The sequence below is a fragment of the Aplysia californica genome, unplaced genomic scaffold (genome assembly GCF_000002075.1).
Source record: "Aplysia californica isolate F4 #8 unplaced genomic scaffold, AplCal3.0 scaffold00050, whole genome shotgun sequence".
NCBI lineage: Eukaryota > Metazoa > Mollusca > Gastropoda > Aplysiida > Aplysiidae > Aplysia > Aplysia californica.
Window position 1 is genome coordinate 1,274,162 of NW_004797320.1, and position 17,309 is coordinate 1,291,470.

At 38.4% G+C, this 17,309-nt stretch overlaps 1 protein-coding gene across 1 annotated transcript; it reads left to right on the forward strand.

Annotated features, from left to right (window-relative positions):
* Positions 1-1,242: 1,242 nt before the first annotated feature.
* LOC101860555 (U3 small nucleolar ribonucleoprotein protein MPP10) lies at positions 1,243-16,523 on the forward strand. Its single transcript, XM_005092668.2, has 11 exons — positions 1,243-1,347; positions 4,648-5,398; positions 6,724-7,079; positions 7,570-7,648; positions 8,557-8,698; positions 9,262-9,329; positions 11,174-11,311; positions 11,837-11,950; positions 14,252-14,359; positions 15,248-15,478; positions 16,338-16,523. Exons 1-11 carry the CDS (start codon positions 1,313-1,315, stop codon positions 16,473-16,475), a joined length of 2,160 nt encoding a protein of 719 aa, XP_005092725.1. The 5' UTR covers positions 1,243-1,312; the 3' UTR covers positions 16,476-16,523.
* Positions 16,524-17,309: the final 786 nt, after the last annotated feature.

The following is a 17,309-nucleotide window of genomic DNA, read 5'->3' on the forward strand; positions in this document are numbered from 1 at the left end:
GAAAAGAAAGCGAGACTCTGCTAAACCTCTTTTACGAACTTAGCATTGGCTTCCTGTTGAGAAAAGGATTGTGTACACGTTGGCCACCCTGTGTCACAAATGTTTGAATGATAATGCACCATCATATTTATCAAATCTGTTAAGACTATACTTTCCAACTCGCAGTTTAAAGTCATCAGCTGACAAAAATAAATTTATTTTACCATCTATGAAACTTAAAACAATGGGTGAAAGGGCATTTGAATACCAAGGCCCCAAGATCACTTGACTTTATCCACAAATAAAGTCAATACCTATGACTGGCTGACTTACGTTGCAGCAACATACATAATGTGTAAAGAACATCCCTATATAAAGCTATTGAAACCTGGACTGCAAAATAGAACAAATTAATAATAAATTGCAGTTACACAGCGCATTTTCACGAGGATAGTTATACTCGTGAATTTTTCACCTCCTCCCCATCATTCTCTCTCTCTCTCTCTCTCTCTCTCTCTCTCTCTCTCTCTCTCTCTCTCTCGTTTTACGATGGATAATCTCCATTTTCGGTAGACTATCATTTTCAATTAAGCTACAAATAAGTTTGAATTAGCTTGACTGGGTAGTCTCACTAAGGGTTCTTATGGGAACAAAAAGAATGTCACCCATGTACTACATGTATAATACAATGCACTAACGTTCCAAATGGTTCAGTTGAGCCCAATCCTGAAAAAAAGAAACGCCCCAATGACTACAAAAAATAATTTAAAAAAAAAACAAACCCAAAAAAGACCCCAAAAAAGACAAAAAGGGACAAAAATAGAAGCAACAGAAATAATGTGGTTTCTTTTGGAGACTTGAGAATTTCTTGGAAGGAAAAGAAATTAAATTGTGAGATAGGCCTACCTAAAGAAGCCCCTCGGTCCGCTCGCAGATATAATGTAATTTCTGAGAACTTACAATGACAAAAAGGCCTTTATAAATTGACCATGCAGCTCTCATTGATTGGTAAAATTGAAGTAAAACGAGGCACAGGTATACCAAACAGATGGGTAACAGGGATGCTATTACATGTATAGCTTTTTAAAGTTTGGAGAGTATTTGAACAAAGGTATGAATGAATGGCGAACCCTGATCGTCGACGTCTGTCACAGACCTAATAATTAATTATGATTATTATCATATTATCATCATGACAGAATACAAATAGTAAGTAGATCTGAACAAAATTCGAGGTTGTTTAGTGAATAAATAAAAAGATTTAACTTTTGAATTTCAGTCCCCCGAAACGAAACCTCGTCTCACAATCGTGGTTTGACTTTTACTAATCAAGATGGCGACGACCATAAGGTCCAGTTCCTCGAAGAGGTATGTTATGTTATAATGTGCACCATGTTGTAAATTATGTAGTCGTGCAGAGCTTTCTTTTTTCATTTACTCATCCCACCATCTTTCAGCTACAGAAGCAAATAGATCCTGCAATATTGATTGATAGAGTGCGAGGAAAGACACGTCCTGATGATTGATGCCTGATTGCCTGATTTGCCCATCCATGCCTGGGCTGGGCCATGCCACACAATCACAATCATCATAGATCTAGAGATAGATCTAGATATATATAGATCTATATAGATTTCTAGATCTAGATTCTAGCTTTACATTACATTGCATGCCTCATAATATTAAATGATTTTACCCACACTAATCAACAATGAATAATTAAATTACCTATTTTATAATGGTAGCGTCAATTGCCACCGAGTGAAGCGGTGTCAAGTCTCAAATTCAAAACAACACTATCATTAGCAATACAAATTGTGTGTCTAGATCTAGATCTAGATCTAGATATAGATCTCTAGATTTAGATTTAGATCTAGATTCTAGATCTCTAGTCTAATGGGTCAATTTGTTCTCAACTAATTTCATTGAACGAGCATCTAGTCTAGAGCTGCGGTACCAACTTGGCGTGTTTTCAATGAGACGTAGGGCTAGATCTAGGCTAGCCTTAGCCTACACTTTGGTGTAGAACCAACACAGGCAATTCTAGAAGTAGAAGGTCACAAACGCACACAAACTCAAGCAGAAATTCACGTTATATCGGGGAACATAAATTGGGGGACGGGGGTCAGGAAAAAACACACACACACACACTGAGGGACAGAGAGGCGAACGCACAACACCGAGCATTCGAGCACAATAAGCTAGATCTACCCACCAACGCAAAAGAGCTCCAGTTTACTCGGTGGCAATTGACACTACCATTTTAAATTGCCTTGTCAGTTCAACAAAGATTTTTTTAGTCCTAGTTCCCCCACACTGTTTTCATGTATAGATCTAGATCTAGGTAGACTACATTCACACTAATTTGACTAATCACACACTCTAAGCTAACCAGTACAGTCAGTCAGTCAGCTACATTTTACAATTCACAGTGTCTATTAAAATTCGCAGTGACTACGTTCAAGGCGCCGTGAATGCAGTTTGCAGGCTATGTTCATGGTGCCCTGTAGTCCTTGTATTATTAAAGCTTTTCAGTGGGGATGCACTGCAGTCAATTTAGAATCTAGATCTACTGTGAATTGTTGTTTTACCTTTTGCAGTGACTACGTTCACAGCGCCCGGAATGTAGAATCTAGTTTTCAGTTTAAAAATGATCTTGCTCACTCCACCCCCTACCCTTTTCCCTCTTCTTTTTTTCACCCGTCCTGCCCCTCTTTCCGCCTTGGCCTTCTTCCATTCTCATGTTTCTTCCAACGACTTCTATATTTTCAAAGCGCTTATATGACCTTGTGCAGTTGCGAGCCGTAAAACCCTCTACTATAAAAAAAGGGAGTGTATACAGACCCGGTAACCTGGCTCAGGGTAGACCTAGGTTCTTCAAGATCTTTGTCCAAGTTCTGGTTAGTCGCACCCGAGGGAGCTAAAGATTTATTTTCGGATGCCTTGGTGAATCTTTTAAACGCTCGTTTGCATCACGTGACATAACTTTGTACGTGTGAGTAGCGCATGTGTCAGGGGCTGTCGGTTATCAGGGTCTGCAAAGTTAATTCACACGAGTTGCATTGGTTGAGGTGTTTTTCAGGACTTAAGGACAACAGGGGGGGGGGGGGGGGGGGGTGGCAGTATTTTTTTTACACTTGGGCATAAAGTGCTTACTGTGATACATGTACTAATTGAAGATAAGGGAATAAGTAAAAAAACCCAAAAAAAACAGCCTTGACATTGGCACGATTTGTGTGTGTGTGTGTGGGGAGGGGGGGGGGGTGGCTTGAGTGTATAATATATGCGATGGAAGTCAAATTTATTACTGTATGAAAACGCGCGCCTTTTGCAGGGATGATTAAGACTTTTGTGTAAGCTATTTTCAAGACTATGAGAGTTTCAGCATCCCTGCAACCTGCAATCCTACAGTCTATCCAACTCAGACTCGAGTATGTGCTCTCTGTCAATTTATTCCCTCTTCTTTGAGGCCAAAGTGTGAACGTATCCCTGTTAAAGTTTTGTCTTGCATGCTTGCCTCATAAAAGGGGGCTTGGGGCCCCCTCCCCCTCCCCAGTGCCTTTTATGACTGATTTGTCGCTGATTGCGATTTTTTAATTTTTAAATTTCATAGAGTGGCAGGTCTGTATTCTCAATCGCAGTTGTTGAGATTCCCAACTTCGCACTTTGTGACCCCATCGCCGAGTCAGTCTACAAGTCCTAGATATATAGATTTTCGTCTTATCGGCATTGGACAAGTGGCAAAGTGGGGATAATTTACAATAAAAATTAAAGAAACGGACGATAGTGTTAGCCCTGAAAAGGTAAAACAACAATTCACAGTAAGCTGACTGCAGTGCAGCCCCAGAGAAAAGCTTTAATATTACACAACCTACATTCAGGGTGCCGTGAGTATGGCCTGCAAATTACGTTTATGACGTTGTGAACATAGTCACTGCGATGAAAAGTACAAAGTTCTATCTGTTCAATACTAGTTTTGAGAAATTTGACGTTAAAAATTTTGAGTTTCACAAGCTTTTTTGAATGCAATTCTTTGAATATCTTGATAACAACTCCATATATTCTTATGATTTTGATAGAGCAGATAGAACAATTTTGTTCCCCATGGTCGTAGTAATTCAAAACCGTAAAACAGTCAAATATGTCTGATACAACTTTGTAATTCTAAGGTAGCTGGTAGTCTTACAAATTCCAGCTCTACCTACACTCTACATGTGTCATGTCAGTCATGTGCCATATTATGTTTTTCATGACTGTCTGGTATGGAATTTAGTATTTCCTTGTTATGGCAATGTGCAATTTCTTTCCAAATTTTTTGCTACTCTGTAGGTCTAATAGTGCAGGTAAATAGGAGACATTCCAAAGAACCTCTCCTGTTTCAAATTCAGAGAGGTATCTTAGCTTTCAGTACCGATTCTGTGTTTAAACAGTATCAGGCTGTTACTATTATTTTTGACCAATTTAACAATTTCCCATTTTCTTGAAAACTGGTGATTGTTGCGTTAAGTTATTATTTATTTTGATGGCGTAATGCAAGTGGGAATCTTTCTGGTTGGAATGCACCCTTCTACATCACCTTCATGAGATGATAAACTGTTTATTTCACAGAAGGATGTGTTCAAAACTGAAAAATTGTGTCTGTAGTGCTTTTCTTTTCTTTTTTTTTAGGAAAAGCAAAATGAATCAGGAAGAAGATGCCCATCACCTGAGTATGCTCATGATGCTAGGATCTCAGCTTCTGTCTGGTGGGACATTCAACGAAGGACTACCAAGCTTTGTAACTCGAGGCTTAGACGTTGAGCAGATCTGGCAACAGCTTGAACTGAGAAATGAGCACAAGTCATCTTTGACAACATGCACAAGAAATGCTGCCAGGATTCAATCACGTCAAAATAAAAAAAAGAAAGGTGCTAAAGGAAAAAAGGTTTTGGAAGAAAAGGCAGAAGCTGCAGAGGAAGGTCAGTCAGATGATTCAGATGAAGATGGTGAAGATGATAGTATTCTCAACTCTATCAAGAAACGTTTAGAAGAAAATCCAGCAGATTCAGAGGATGATTTTGGTGATATGGGAGACAGTGATGATGATGCTGACCTCGACTTTGATTTTAAGGTTGACAACGAACTTACTAAAGGGTTGTCAGATGATGAAGACAGTGACGCGCCGAATCGGAAAAAAGGTGTTCAAGCAGGGAGTAAAACCTCTAAAAGAAAGGCACCCAAGAGAACCACTGTTGTTGATGATAAATTCTTTAAACTTGCGGACATGGAAGAATTTCTAGATATTGAGGATGGGAAAGAGGAAAAGAAGGCAAAGCAACAAACGAAAGGTGCTGGTGAATCAGATGAAGATGATGAAGATGACAGTGAGGAGGAGGATGAAGATATTGATATGTTCGGCGACATGGAATCTGATGAGGATGTAAGTCTTGTATGTTGTAGGCTAGTTATAGTCTTGTATGAAATGTCTAAGAACTTTTGTCGTCTGTTGATAATGTCTTTACAGATATCTGTGGTGTAGCTATAAGGCTCTTCTCTGTATGTATGCTGAAGACTCAAGTTCAATTTTTGTGTGAGAAAGTTATTTTTTAGAATACAACGTTCACTTAAACCGAACACGATACAAAAATAGCCTTTATAATAATGACTGATGTTGATTAGCTGAAATGTTCTCCTTTCTAAATCGAAAAGAGGTTCGAGGGTTATGCCATCTAAATCTTTACTTGCAACCATCATGAAAAGGAAATCATTGAGTCCTACCCTCTTCAAATTGACGAAGTAGAAGAAAGAGACACAGTGGGTGATTGGCAGGTGCTCTGATATGGTTTACTTCTTCTTTCCTATCAAACATCAATCTTCTTTCTATAAACCTCCCCTCCTCCTTATCTTTGTATGTTACTCTCAGGTAACACCTCTAATCTTTGGCAATTGTGGACCAGAGACAGGCACTGCTAGTGTACTGTTTGACTACATAATTTATTATCAATGTATGTCTGTAACGTGACTTGCGGGTGATCATAGTCTGTTGCCTCTGCGAAGCTAGTACAAATAGGCTCTTAACAAGCACGTGAAGTCACGAATGTTTCCTGACGTCACTGGCATCCGGCTTTCTTTCTCCCTTGTATAAAGAACTCTTTTGTCCGTTCTGTGTGGCTATTGGGCATATTAAGCAAGCTAATAATATCGAAGAGAGAGCACTACTATTAGTTCAGCCTGCAGTTCAAATTGCAGTTACTGAAAGAGATAGAAATGAGAAAAGAAACGTCCTAGAGTGAATTTTGCCGCAAGCATGGCAGTCCCAACTCTGTGCTTTTGATATTCATCTGTATTGCAGTTTGAGCAACCCTCTCTAAACCAATGAAATTTCAGAGCTGAAATGTTCTTGGAAGATGCAAATTTACACATTTTGTGCCTTTGATCAACATTTTTCAGTAAAATCCATGCAGGAATGTGTTTTTAAGCATACACAAAAAGGTGTTGAGCCTGAAACAAAGAAAGTCAGTGAGAATTGCCAAATGTGCAGAAAAATGTCAATTTCTTAATTTTCATCATTTTGATGAATGCCTGATTTCATTACTTTGTAACAGATGTTTAAATTTCTTATTTTTGATTAAGGGCATTATTGATTTGTTCACACATTGTTGAAGTAATCTTAAAAGTTTATTTTAAAAGAAATTAGAAATAAAGTGATGATTGAACTTGTCAAATTTTTCGATTTTTGCTTATTCCCCTTTTCCTTCTGAACAGGATGCTGGTATTGCTAAGTATGCAGACTTCTTTGATCCGCCATATGAAGAATCAGAGGATAAGAAGCCGAAGAAGAAAGCTGAAAAACAAGAAGAGGAAGCTGGTGAAGATTCAGAAGCAGACAGCGAAGATATCTTAGAAACCTCAGGTCTTGAAAAAGATGATGACATGGAGGATGACGATGAAATGGAGGAAGAGGATGAAGAATTGCAAGAGGAGGCAGATGGTGAAGATTTGGAGGAGGAGGCAGATGAGGATGATGGAGAGGAGAACCAAGAATCTGAAGAAAAAATTAAAAAATCTAAAGCGTCTGCAGCAAAGAAAAAAGTTTCCTTCACTAATGACCTTCTGCAAAGGTTTGTGCTTTATTTTCTTTATCTGTATGTGGCACTAGGCGTCAGAATGTTTTTTAAATTGTATCATTGTCAGTAAGTGGTTGAGCAGTTGATAAGACAATTTCTGATTTAGATGGAAAAGTTGAGACCATTTTAAGATAAAATTACATCTCTTGATGTATCTCAGTACACATCTTTGAGACTAGCTCGTGCAATTTTCACATTAAGAGAACAATTTTGTTTGTTATTTCAAATGGAAGACAGTAATATGGCAATAAGGTCAAGAGGTAGTAATTCTGTGTCCTAGCAGAATATAGGATATTTAAAAAAAAATCAATTGTAGCAGTAGGCTTACTCTGAAGCATGTAAGATGCGAAGGAACTTAAAATTTAATAAAGTTCTTGGTGTTGTTTCAGCATTTGTCGCTGCATGTTCTCATTCTTTGTCCACTTACACTGTTCTTTATGTTGTCCTGTTGAGACTCTTGTATTGTTTCCTCTCCTGCTCATAGTGATGAAGAAGAGGCCGCTGAAGATGCTGGGGAGACTGACAAAGAAGCAAAGTCGTCATTTGAGCTGAAGCAAGAACAAGTAAGTCCTGACTTATTTGTAGTAAACAGTATTATGTATGTTATAAGAGCTGTGCTAAGCAACTTTCTTTTTGATAGTAATACTACTACTTCTTTCTGATGAATATTAGTAGGCAGTGCTCCTATAGGGTTTGTGCTGTACTGATGTTTATTTCATGTTTTGTGATGATGACTTATGTGACAAATTAGGCCAATGTGGGTTAGAAGATGCCAGTTGCAGTAAGTACAATAAAATTATAGTTTTTCTGTCTGATGTTGCATTGTTTTGCATCTCTTTGGGGGTTGTGTAGTTGTCGGAATCTTTCATTCTGATACTGTTTTTGGTGTCTGTCTTCTAATGACTGTATTCTGAAGTCTTAGGGTTGATCTCTATTTAGATTGTTTCCCCTTTGTAGACAGTTACAGCTGTGTATCTTAGCAGAAGTTGACCATTCTGTCCTTCAGTTTGTTATGTTTCTGGTTAAGGGTTTATTTGGTTTACTTCCTTCTTCCATGGGATGTTGGTACCCAGGGTATCTGGGGTATTTCTTTTGAAACGCTGAACTGAGTTTATTCAATTATTTTCACAGTACCTCAGCCCTTCCTACCCCGTAAAAATGCCAAAGCAGCAAACAAGTAAAAGGAAGAGCAGGTGTCTTCTTTTGATATTTCAGCCCCTGTGCTATTTTTACCATCAGTAAAAAATGATGTGCTGTTTTGAAAGACCCTAGTTTGTGCTCGTATTCAATAGGAGGAATAATTATTTGCTAAATTATAGTAAGTCTTTAGTTTGCGAAATTAATTCTTGCATCATTTTTTCTTTCAGTGTTCAAATTTTTTAAAGAGTTGGGGATGGGAATGTCTTGTGTCTATCGACCTTACGTTTCTGGGTATATTATAGGCTCATCATGTCCTTTTCTCCCTTTACAGCTCCAGAAGAGAGCAAGGGAAATGGAAGAACTGAGTCTGAAGGAAGCTACATGGGAATTGAAAGGCGAAGCTTCTGCTTCTAAGAGGCCTGAAAACAGTCTTCTGGAAACTGTTCTTGACTTTCAGCATACTTCTCGTGCAGGTAAAGGTTGGCTAATGCTGATGGGGTAAAAGGGGCTGATTTTAAAGTGACTGCTATGCTATTGGTAATCTAACAAAAAACACGGAGCATTGGGAAAAGACCAGGGAAGTTTGTAAATTCTTCCGGTAAAGCCCTTGGAAAATTAAATTTTATTTCCCTGCTGAAAGCTGGAGATATTTTATGATCCTTGTTCCTTGTCAGGAATGTTTGCTGCTTTGGTCTGCCTTTCCTGTTTTAGGGAGTGGTTTTCATGCACAAACTAACTATAACAGAAGTGAGTTTTCATGCTGGGCTAGTGGTGTTTAATGAAGTTCTTTTGACTATCACTTTCTGACTGGCTAGTTAAAAGACATTGTTTTGCTCCACCTGGGCAAGAAGTGGTGAAAGAGAAACAAAATCACCAGATGCCTTTGTCTTAAACAAAAACCCCCAAAAAACTAAAGGAGCAATGGAATGTATTATATATAAGCTATGCAGACTGTCTTAGGCAATTAAGGTCTAATTTAATTTTCCTACTGCCGAAATGCCCTGAGCTTTTATTCTTATGACAATTTGTTCAACAGCTCCTGTGATCACAGATGAGACCACAAAGACACTGGAAGACTATATAAAGCAGAGAATAAAAGACAAAGTAAGTAATATATATTGACCTGTATGTGTATATTTTTTGTTCTAGCTTGCTCTTTTGTGTGCCCGCTATCACTTATATAATTCATGAACCCTGTTTTGCTGATTTTAATATCACATTTGTGGAAATGTGGGCCAATTTTTTCTTTTCTTGAATCGCCTCCTTTTATTCTCCCTTGTACATTTATTATTTTAAATCTGCCGTTGTCTCTAAACATGATAAGAGTATAGTATGAACAGCTTTGGGGGGGGGGGGGGATGACAACCTTTTGAGGATGTCTCAGGCTGATCCTCCTGCCCTTTCTTGTAGTGTTCGTATTGCTTTGATCTCTTGTTTCTTCTCCCAGTGAAATATGACTTTTTGTGACTAAAGGGTGATCCAAAAAAAATTTTACAACTTTTTTTTCTGAATATCTCGCACAAAAATTGTTCCTGAATGCTGTAATTTGAAACAGACATAATTCATTCAAAAGGAATTTGTTTGATATAAAATCCACGAAGAAGAAACATGTTTTGAAAATGGAAACGACTAAAAGAAAAAAGCACCCAAAAACGCGAAGTTCACCAATGTTTAAAAATCTTGTAAAGGAAGTCGTGAAAAGATTTATTTTCTCTTTGACATTAAATTTCCATCCCTGTGACAATTAAACAATATTCAATTTCTTTTACAGAGTTTTAAAAACGTAATGATTTCATTCTGAAATTTCTAGAAGCAGTGCTCCACATTCCCTCCTTTGGACTTGACACATTTTTAACGCGTCATTCGAAGTGTTCAGTGACGCCCTAACGCGAGGACCTGCTAAACCATGAGTTTTTAAAGCCGCATACACTGTACATGTTCACTAAGAAGTGGCTTTTAGAGACAATTGAGTTGGGTGCCCAGTAGACAGCATTTTTGGAGTTAACATATCCCGCAGGGTGAAAATGGGCTTTGCACTAAACCAAATGTCATTGACGAAATGATCCCTCTTTACAAGACAATCGAGGAATCATGAACACATTGCCATGCTCTGATCCATGTCATCTCGGCCTAGCGAAGATGAAATGGTATAGTCGTAGGTTAAGATCTGCCGTGAGAATGCAGACTCTTGAGATGTAGGAAAGTCCTAGCTGCAGATCGTCTACGGACAGACATGTCATGCGACTCGGCTATTGAAATCTGCACTCTGGTGACGTTTAAAGAGCTGCGCATATTGCGTGTTTGACCTGAAGTGGTCATTTTATAAAGAACTTTTCAGTTCTGATTCGCTATAGATCCAAACTGACGGAACTTCTCTACTCACGATGCCAAAGGTCTTGAGGACACCTAAGCATTCTCTCCATGCGTGCGAAATGTCAGGGATGGTGAGTTTGTGGAGAGGTAATGTTCAATACAAAAAGCTCTCTGCTCTTTACTAAAAGTAGCCATGATCTGAGCAGGCAAACAAAATTTGGGGAAAATAATATCTGCAGACTTCTGTTGACTTGTTAGACTGTTGTAGCTTGCAATATGGTGCGATTGTTACACACTTTTAGTGGTAGGCCTAATGCGAACTGGTGCGTCATGCTATGAAAATGGCGACAAGGTTGAAAATGGGTTGTTTTTTTAATGCGCTATATAGAGCAAAATCTTTCAATGGACTTATCTAAAATACATATCAGGAAAATTCCTTTTAGTTTCCATACATTATGTTCAAATCTGAAAAGCAGAACTTCAGCATGGAGGAAGATATTTACAAAACAAGTTGTAAAGTTTTTTTGGATCACCCTTTACTTAAAAAAATATCAAATGTCAAATGGAAATGATGGTTTTACCATCTGATTTTGAACAAGTGTCTGATGTACTCACTGAATGTTCCTTCCTTACAGGCTTTTGATGATGTTGAGAGGAAAGAAAAGCCGAAGGAAGATGCTTTTGAGTTCAAGAAGAGAATTGTGCTGGACCAGGAGAAGAGCAAGCTAAGTCTGGGAGAACTGTATGAGCAGGAGTTTCTCAAGCAACAACAGGTGCGAGGGTTTGATGTTGTGTCATTCTTTAGAGCTGTTGATGTGAAGCCTTCTTTTTTTCGTTGTTCTGTAGAAAATAGAAAAGTGACTATTTACTGGCTGACTTGCTACACAAACAGACTGAACTCTAATGCATTTGAAAGCTATAATGATATTGAGTAAATTTCTAGCTGTCTTTTAGCTTTTTGTGCTAAGAGTATATATATTGGATTTCTATCATTCTTTTGGGAACATTTCTCTCTTCTGTGTGGGACATCAAAATATGAGATCCTCATTGTGTTTTGTGGGTTTTACCTGTTGGTATTTATACATCTTTTTATGATCTCTTCCCTTTCTTGCTATTTCTTTGTGGATTTCGTTGCTGAAGCTAGCCAGCTTGTGTAAAGTAACCAATGTGGGAAATATTCAGAATATTGTTGAATATTGGAATTTTTTTTTCATTTAATTTTGGTTTTGATGGAGCTAGTATTTTTTTTCTTTTTAAAAAGATTCCAACAAATTTGATTTCCTTTATGATGTCTCCAGCAAGACGATGAAGAAGTCAAAGAAGATCCTGAGTGTGAGAAAATAGAGAAAGACCTGAACAAATTGTTTCACCAGCTTGACGCCCTCAGCAATTTCAGATTCACACCCATGAAGGTAATGGTTTTTGTCCTCTCGGTCCTTCTATTTTGGCTGAACTTTCTGCATCCTCTTGCTTTGTGCCTAGTCACCGTTTGTTAATTTGTATTGACTTTCTTGATTTCTATGCTGTTTTGTTTTCCATGTCTTCTCTGGGTTAATGTTATACCTGGGTGTTTAGTTCTTGTACTTATATTGGTGATTAGTTTGTAAACGGCCATCTGCCCAAGACAATCACTGCTGTACAAATGACCATTGACCACCGTCCACTCTCCCACCCCCTCCCATACACCCTGTTTTCCCCTTAAAAACATAATGAAACTGTCCAAGATGTCCACTTGTCTAAGACAGTCACTATTTTCCTGACGATGGATGGCTGTCTTTGACAATTTGGACTGTATTATTAACTCTTTCCGGACGTAGTTTTTTTGGGGGTCTAGATGTAATTAACTTGTCGCTCGATTTGGCTAAAGGGTGGTGCACAAAATAACTTTATATAAGCATAACCATCACTCAAAATGTAGCTTATGATATATCAAATTGAAGGACATTGAATGAGGAATACATTCCAACATTAAACAAGGATTAATTTTGAACGTAAGTATACATTACAAAGGTTAGAAATGGCAATGGTGATGAGAAAAATAAAATTTGACAGAAAAAACTACATTCACCAAACATATGAAAGCAAATCAGCATAGCTATCTTATCATATACAGGCCAAGAGCATAATCAATAAATTTCTGAATGTGCAGCTTTTTATTTGAAAGCAATATTCCTATTTTTGTTTGAGTTATGATATTTATACTGAGTCCGGTTACATGTTTGTAGATGCATGACTGCAAGAACTAATTCACTCGTTTTTCGCCAAACCGACACTTTGAGAAACTGAAACTAGATGTTTTCGTTTCTTAAATCCTTTCCAAGTTTTCAATAACAATAAAATGTAATTATAAATGACGGATCATGTTAAAACGAAACAATACTGAGACACCCTGTCACAGCTGATATATTGGCGATACGTCCGGAAAGAGTTAAAGCGGTGTATGATGCTCTGTTATTTGTGATCTGCTCTACTGTTTTGGTATTACTATTTCTTATCTTTTTTTCTTGCATAGTATGGTCATTACAGTGGAATCCTGTTATAACGAGAGGGAGGGGACCGAAGCAAAATGTACGTTATAGCAGGATTCTCGCTATAAGGGATCCAGTAATAAATTCAAGGGAAATTGTAAAGTAGGCCTAATCTATGAGTTTGGTGTTCTGTTTCTCCTTTTGCTATCTCCCCTGATGATGATTTTGTTTCAACATGACCTCTAGGTCTTACTTGATCAAAAATCGAATCAGGTTTGTTTCTCTTGCGCTAGATCTACCGAAGTGGACTGACAGCTCGGTGTTGGCGATCAGAAAGAAAGGGCTCTGGGCTAACTCGCCCGCTGTGTTTTCCCCCCACCCCACCCCACCCTGTGGTGCATTCTGTCTGCTTGCGCACGTCACACATTCGCTCCTTCCATCACATTGATGTGACCTCTCCATCCCCGCATCTGAGAAGTGAGAGGCATGGAAGGCCTTGATAATCTAAACTGGCCTATCACGCGATGCGTTCTGCTTGTCTGCGCATGCCACACCCTCCCTACTCAGTTGCTCCGGCCTTCATTGTTGACGCACATATGCTCTCCTATTCTTTGTTTCGCAAGATCAGCAACAAGTTTCTCAACTGGCGAGGTCTTGCGTTATGTATAATTGGCCTATGCCATGTGCACAGTAGCAGCAATATTCCGCTACAACCGACTCACAAGTTTGTCTGATAGCGCTATAGCAGTATTTTGTTTACAAAGGTAAAGAGGAGAAAAAAAATGGAGTTTTAGAATACTGCCTTTATAACAGACTTCTCGTTTTTGCCTGACTCGTTATAAGTGGACTCCACTGTATTGCTAAACTCACAATAAGCTACTTGTTTAGAGGAAACTGTCTCTATCACATTGAGTCAGTGCAGTTAGAACTTTAAAAAACTTTTCTTATCCTATGTTTCTCTTGGATGGTTCAAAATCTAGCGTCCTAAACAGTATATATTTAATAATAGCAGAATTTAATCCTTGTCTCTCAAAGCTGCCTTCCTTTTGAGGTATGAATGGTGAATGATTACTTGGGCGTATTGTGTTCAGTGGCATGTGGCATGTCTGGGGGGGGGGGGGGTAAATTGGGTTTTAATTGTTGTTTCTTGTATGTTTGAAAGAGAAAGGTGATAGTGGATGCATTTTGTTCTTAATGATTAAAAATATTGAAAAATAAAACAATATTTCATGTTTTCCATCTCAGCCGGGCACTGAAGTGAAGATCATTGTGAACACGCCAGCCATCGCCATGGAGGAAGTAGCACCAGTTGCTACAGCAGATTCTGAACTTTTGGCACCAGAAGAAGTTTATGTAAGTAGTTCATATATGAGGCTACTATTGTTGGGCTGTATAGACTGAACAGATTTTCTGTTTGAGAAATAATATGGTTGCTTTGGAAGAGTGGTTAAATTGATTCTTCTTGCTGTAAATTATATTTGATCTGTTCATTACAACCCTCCATTGATGTGATTGAAAGGAATTGTTTCTTCTTCTTACATTTTCCAAAACTGCAACAATGCTTGCTTGACTTTCCGTAAATCTTCCGTCCAACAGACTGGTCAGGTCCAGCTTTTAATTTTGCTGAGTCTGCAGTTTTTGGCCTCTCAGACAGGAGCATTTCAGATCAATAATGCCATGCGAACGTCTGTCAGATTGCAATGCTGTGTTTGCAGCATTTGTTGGCTTTATTTGTGTAGAGTTTTTAAATATCCCTCATCAGACATGTAGTTTCGTTTCAATGGAGGAATTTTCTGTTGCTTGATGTCATTGCAAAATGTCTAGCCTAGACTGACTATTTTGGAGAAATGGAAAGACTAGCTATGACAGGCACACACTTGTTTGTTTATGGTTAATATTCTTGCAGTGTTTAGTTCCTGACCTTGACCCATCACCTAAACAGTCCTCAATACTACTGTATCACACACTTGCATCCATCTGTAGTGACTGTCTGGGAATAGAATTTATTACGGATGCATTTTTGTTCTTCTGTTGACCATCCGCGATGATCCACACCTGGCTAACTACCACACATGCTATTTTGAAATTGCTCTGTAATCTGTTAATGCAAGGTGTTTGATTGATTTTGATAATAAAACCCTTGAGATTTCTTTTCTGTTCCCTGTTAGTTCTGTGTCAGTGATTTTTGAGAGGTTTGCTGTATTTACATTTTTAACAAAGGGCCTTGTTTTTCTTTTTCAGGAGAAAAAGAAAGGTGATGTGAAAGCTAATGAAGAAAGGACTTCAACAGACAAGAAGAGAGCCTTGCGACAGAAGAAGAGAGACAAGAGAGAAAGAAAGAAGGCAAAGGAAGCTCGCGAGAAGGTGGTGCAAAAGATGAACCCTGGTCTTGGTAACAAATACAGTAAGGAGAAAGCAAGGAAGGAACTGGAGCAACTGAGCAAGTCGGACAGGAATGTGACCATGATAAAGGTGAATTGTTAGTGAAAGGATGTGCCAGCTATTGATTAATGATATGGATATTGAAAATTTAAATATTGTATTCTGTTCTAATTTTACTAATGGGTTTTAAAAAAAAATTTATGTAATGTAAGGCGAAATATTCTCATAATCTTCCTTGATCGGTTCAAGCTAGAAATTTATTCTCTTTGAGACTTCTGCTGTGTTTTTTTTTTGCCTGCTCAGTGAGTGTTTTTTTTTTTTAAGAATGTGTGAATTTAGATGTTTGCGTGCCATGATTTTTTGCTCGTTACAGTTTTGGAAAATTCATGTGAAATTTGACAAAATGATTCTGCTTTTGACTGAAGTGTGAATGAGTATGTTTTTGTGTTTTTGGTTGAACGTGATGAAGAGAGTAGTTTTCTGCGCTTCATTCAAAAGGATAGAGGCCAGATGAACAAATCTTTTTAAATGATGCCGTGTGCTGCTTATACTCTCACATACCGTACTTATTATATTTCTTCTCATTAGGTTTCAAATCATTCGTTTAACCAAAACTCAGGCTTGGGGTGAAAGTGATTTCTTTTAATTCTGAGAAAAGCAATTTAGTTTTGTTCTTGTTTTACTGGAACTAGAAGTGTTCAATGGATGAGGGCAAAAAAAAAAAAGAAAAGGTGAAGTGGCTGGTGTTAACGGTAACCAGAGGCAGTGGTAAGAAAATGAACTCACAAAAAAGCAATCATTATGGTGTCAGGGGCGAGAGGGGGGAATATGAATATGTTCTCGTCCTTTATTTTTTAACATTCTATATTTCAATGCTTTGTTCTCCATCTTCCTGACAGTATATATTCTAATGTGAGTTTCCCCCCCCCCCCTAAATTCTCAACCACAGGGTGATCGACAAAAACTGGGATCTTCAACAGCATTTTTCAGCCAGCTTCAGGATGAGGTACAGACAAACGTCAAAGCCAAAAAAGTGACTAAGGATGCCAAGAAAAGGAAGCTTGATCCCAGCTTAATCATGTTGTGATTGACACTTTGTTCTGTTCAATAAAAGATAAAATATGTAAATATTTCATGTGAAGGTTGTGTTTTTTAATTGTTACTTGTTTTGTGCTCCAGTCTATCATTTTTTCAGAATGTGGATCTCATTGTGAAGAAATCTATGCGCTTTTTTTTCAACTGAAGTACAAAAGAAGTGCAAGTACCTTATGCTGCTGTTTGTGTGGGTACCATGGCATTATTGACCAACATGCCTGGAGAGTGTCAGTTGTGCTTTTGACTGCAAGTTAAAAATTATTACCTGGTGTTTGACTATTGGTTAGTCACAAGGACGTTAAATCAGAGGTTCCATCTCTTAAATAGTCTTTGATTGTTTCTAGGGGCATTAAACCTATACAATTTTGCACACTTTTCATTCACCACGTAGTGTGGGATGTGACATTTTAGAATTGCAAATGATCTCTGCAGGTGGGTAGAGTTGGAGGCTGCCATGCATTAATCCTACCTCTTTGTTTTCCCTGTTATGTTTCTGTCTTGCCCTCTTTCTGTGCACTAAATGGCCTTTTTTGTGTGTCAAATATGCTTCTATTTTATGGAAAAATGAAAGGTGGTCTCTGGAAACCTTGCCAGTTATTTGTGTTGCAGTCCCAGCTCCTTGTATGATAGTTGACAGGCTCCGATTCCGACTAGTCAGAAGTTTGGCCATAGTCAGTCGCGATGCCGACGTGCAGCCGTGTGTCCTCGCTGCGGCAAGACTGGGCATCCTGAAAAGGAATGCAAGGCTAGTCCTTGCTGCCCAAATTGCCAAGGCCAGCACACAGCCTTCAGCAAGGATTGCCCGACTTGGATTCAAGAACGCGCA

Excerpts from the sequence above, each read along its gene's own strand:
- LOC101860555 (XM_005092668.2), top strand. The coding sequence starts at position 1,313 with ATGGCGACGACCATAAGGTCCAGTTCCTCGAAGAG. Across the intron at positions 8,699-9,261 it reads TCAGCATACTTCTCGTGCAG|CTCCTGTGATCACAGATGAG; the intron begins GTAAAGGTTGGC and ends TTTGTTCAACAG. Across the intron at positions 14,360-15,247 it reads TGGCACCAGAAGAAGTTTAT|GAGAAAAAGAAAGGTGATGT; the intron begins GTAAGTAGTTCA and ends TTTCTTTTTCAG.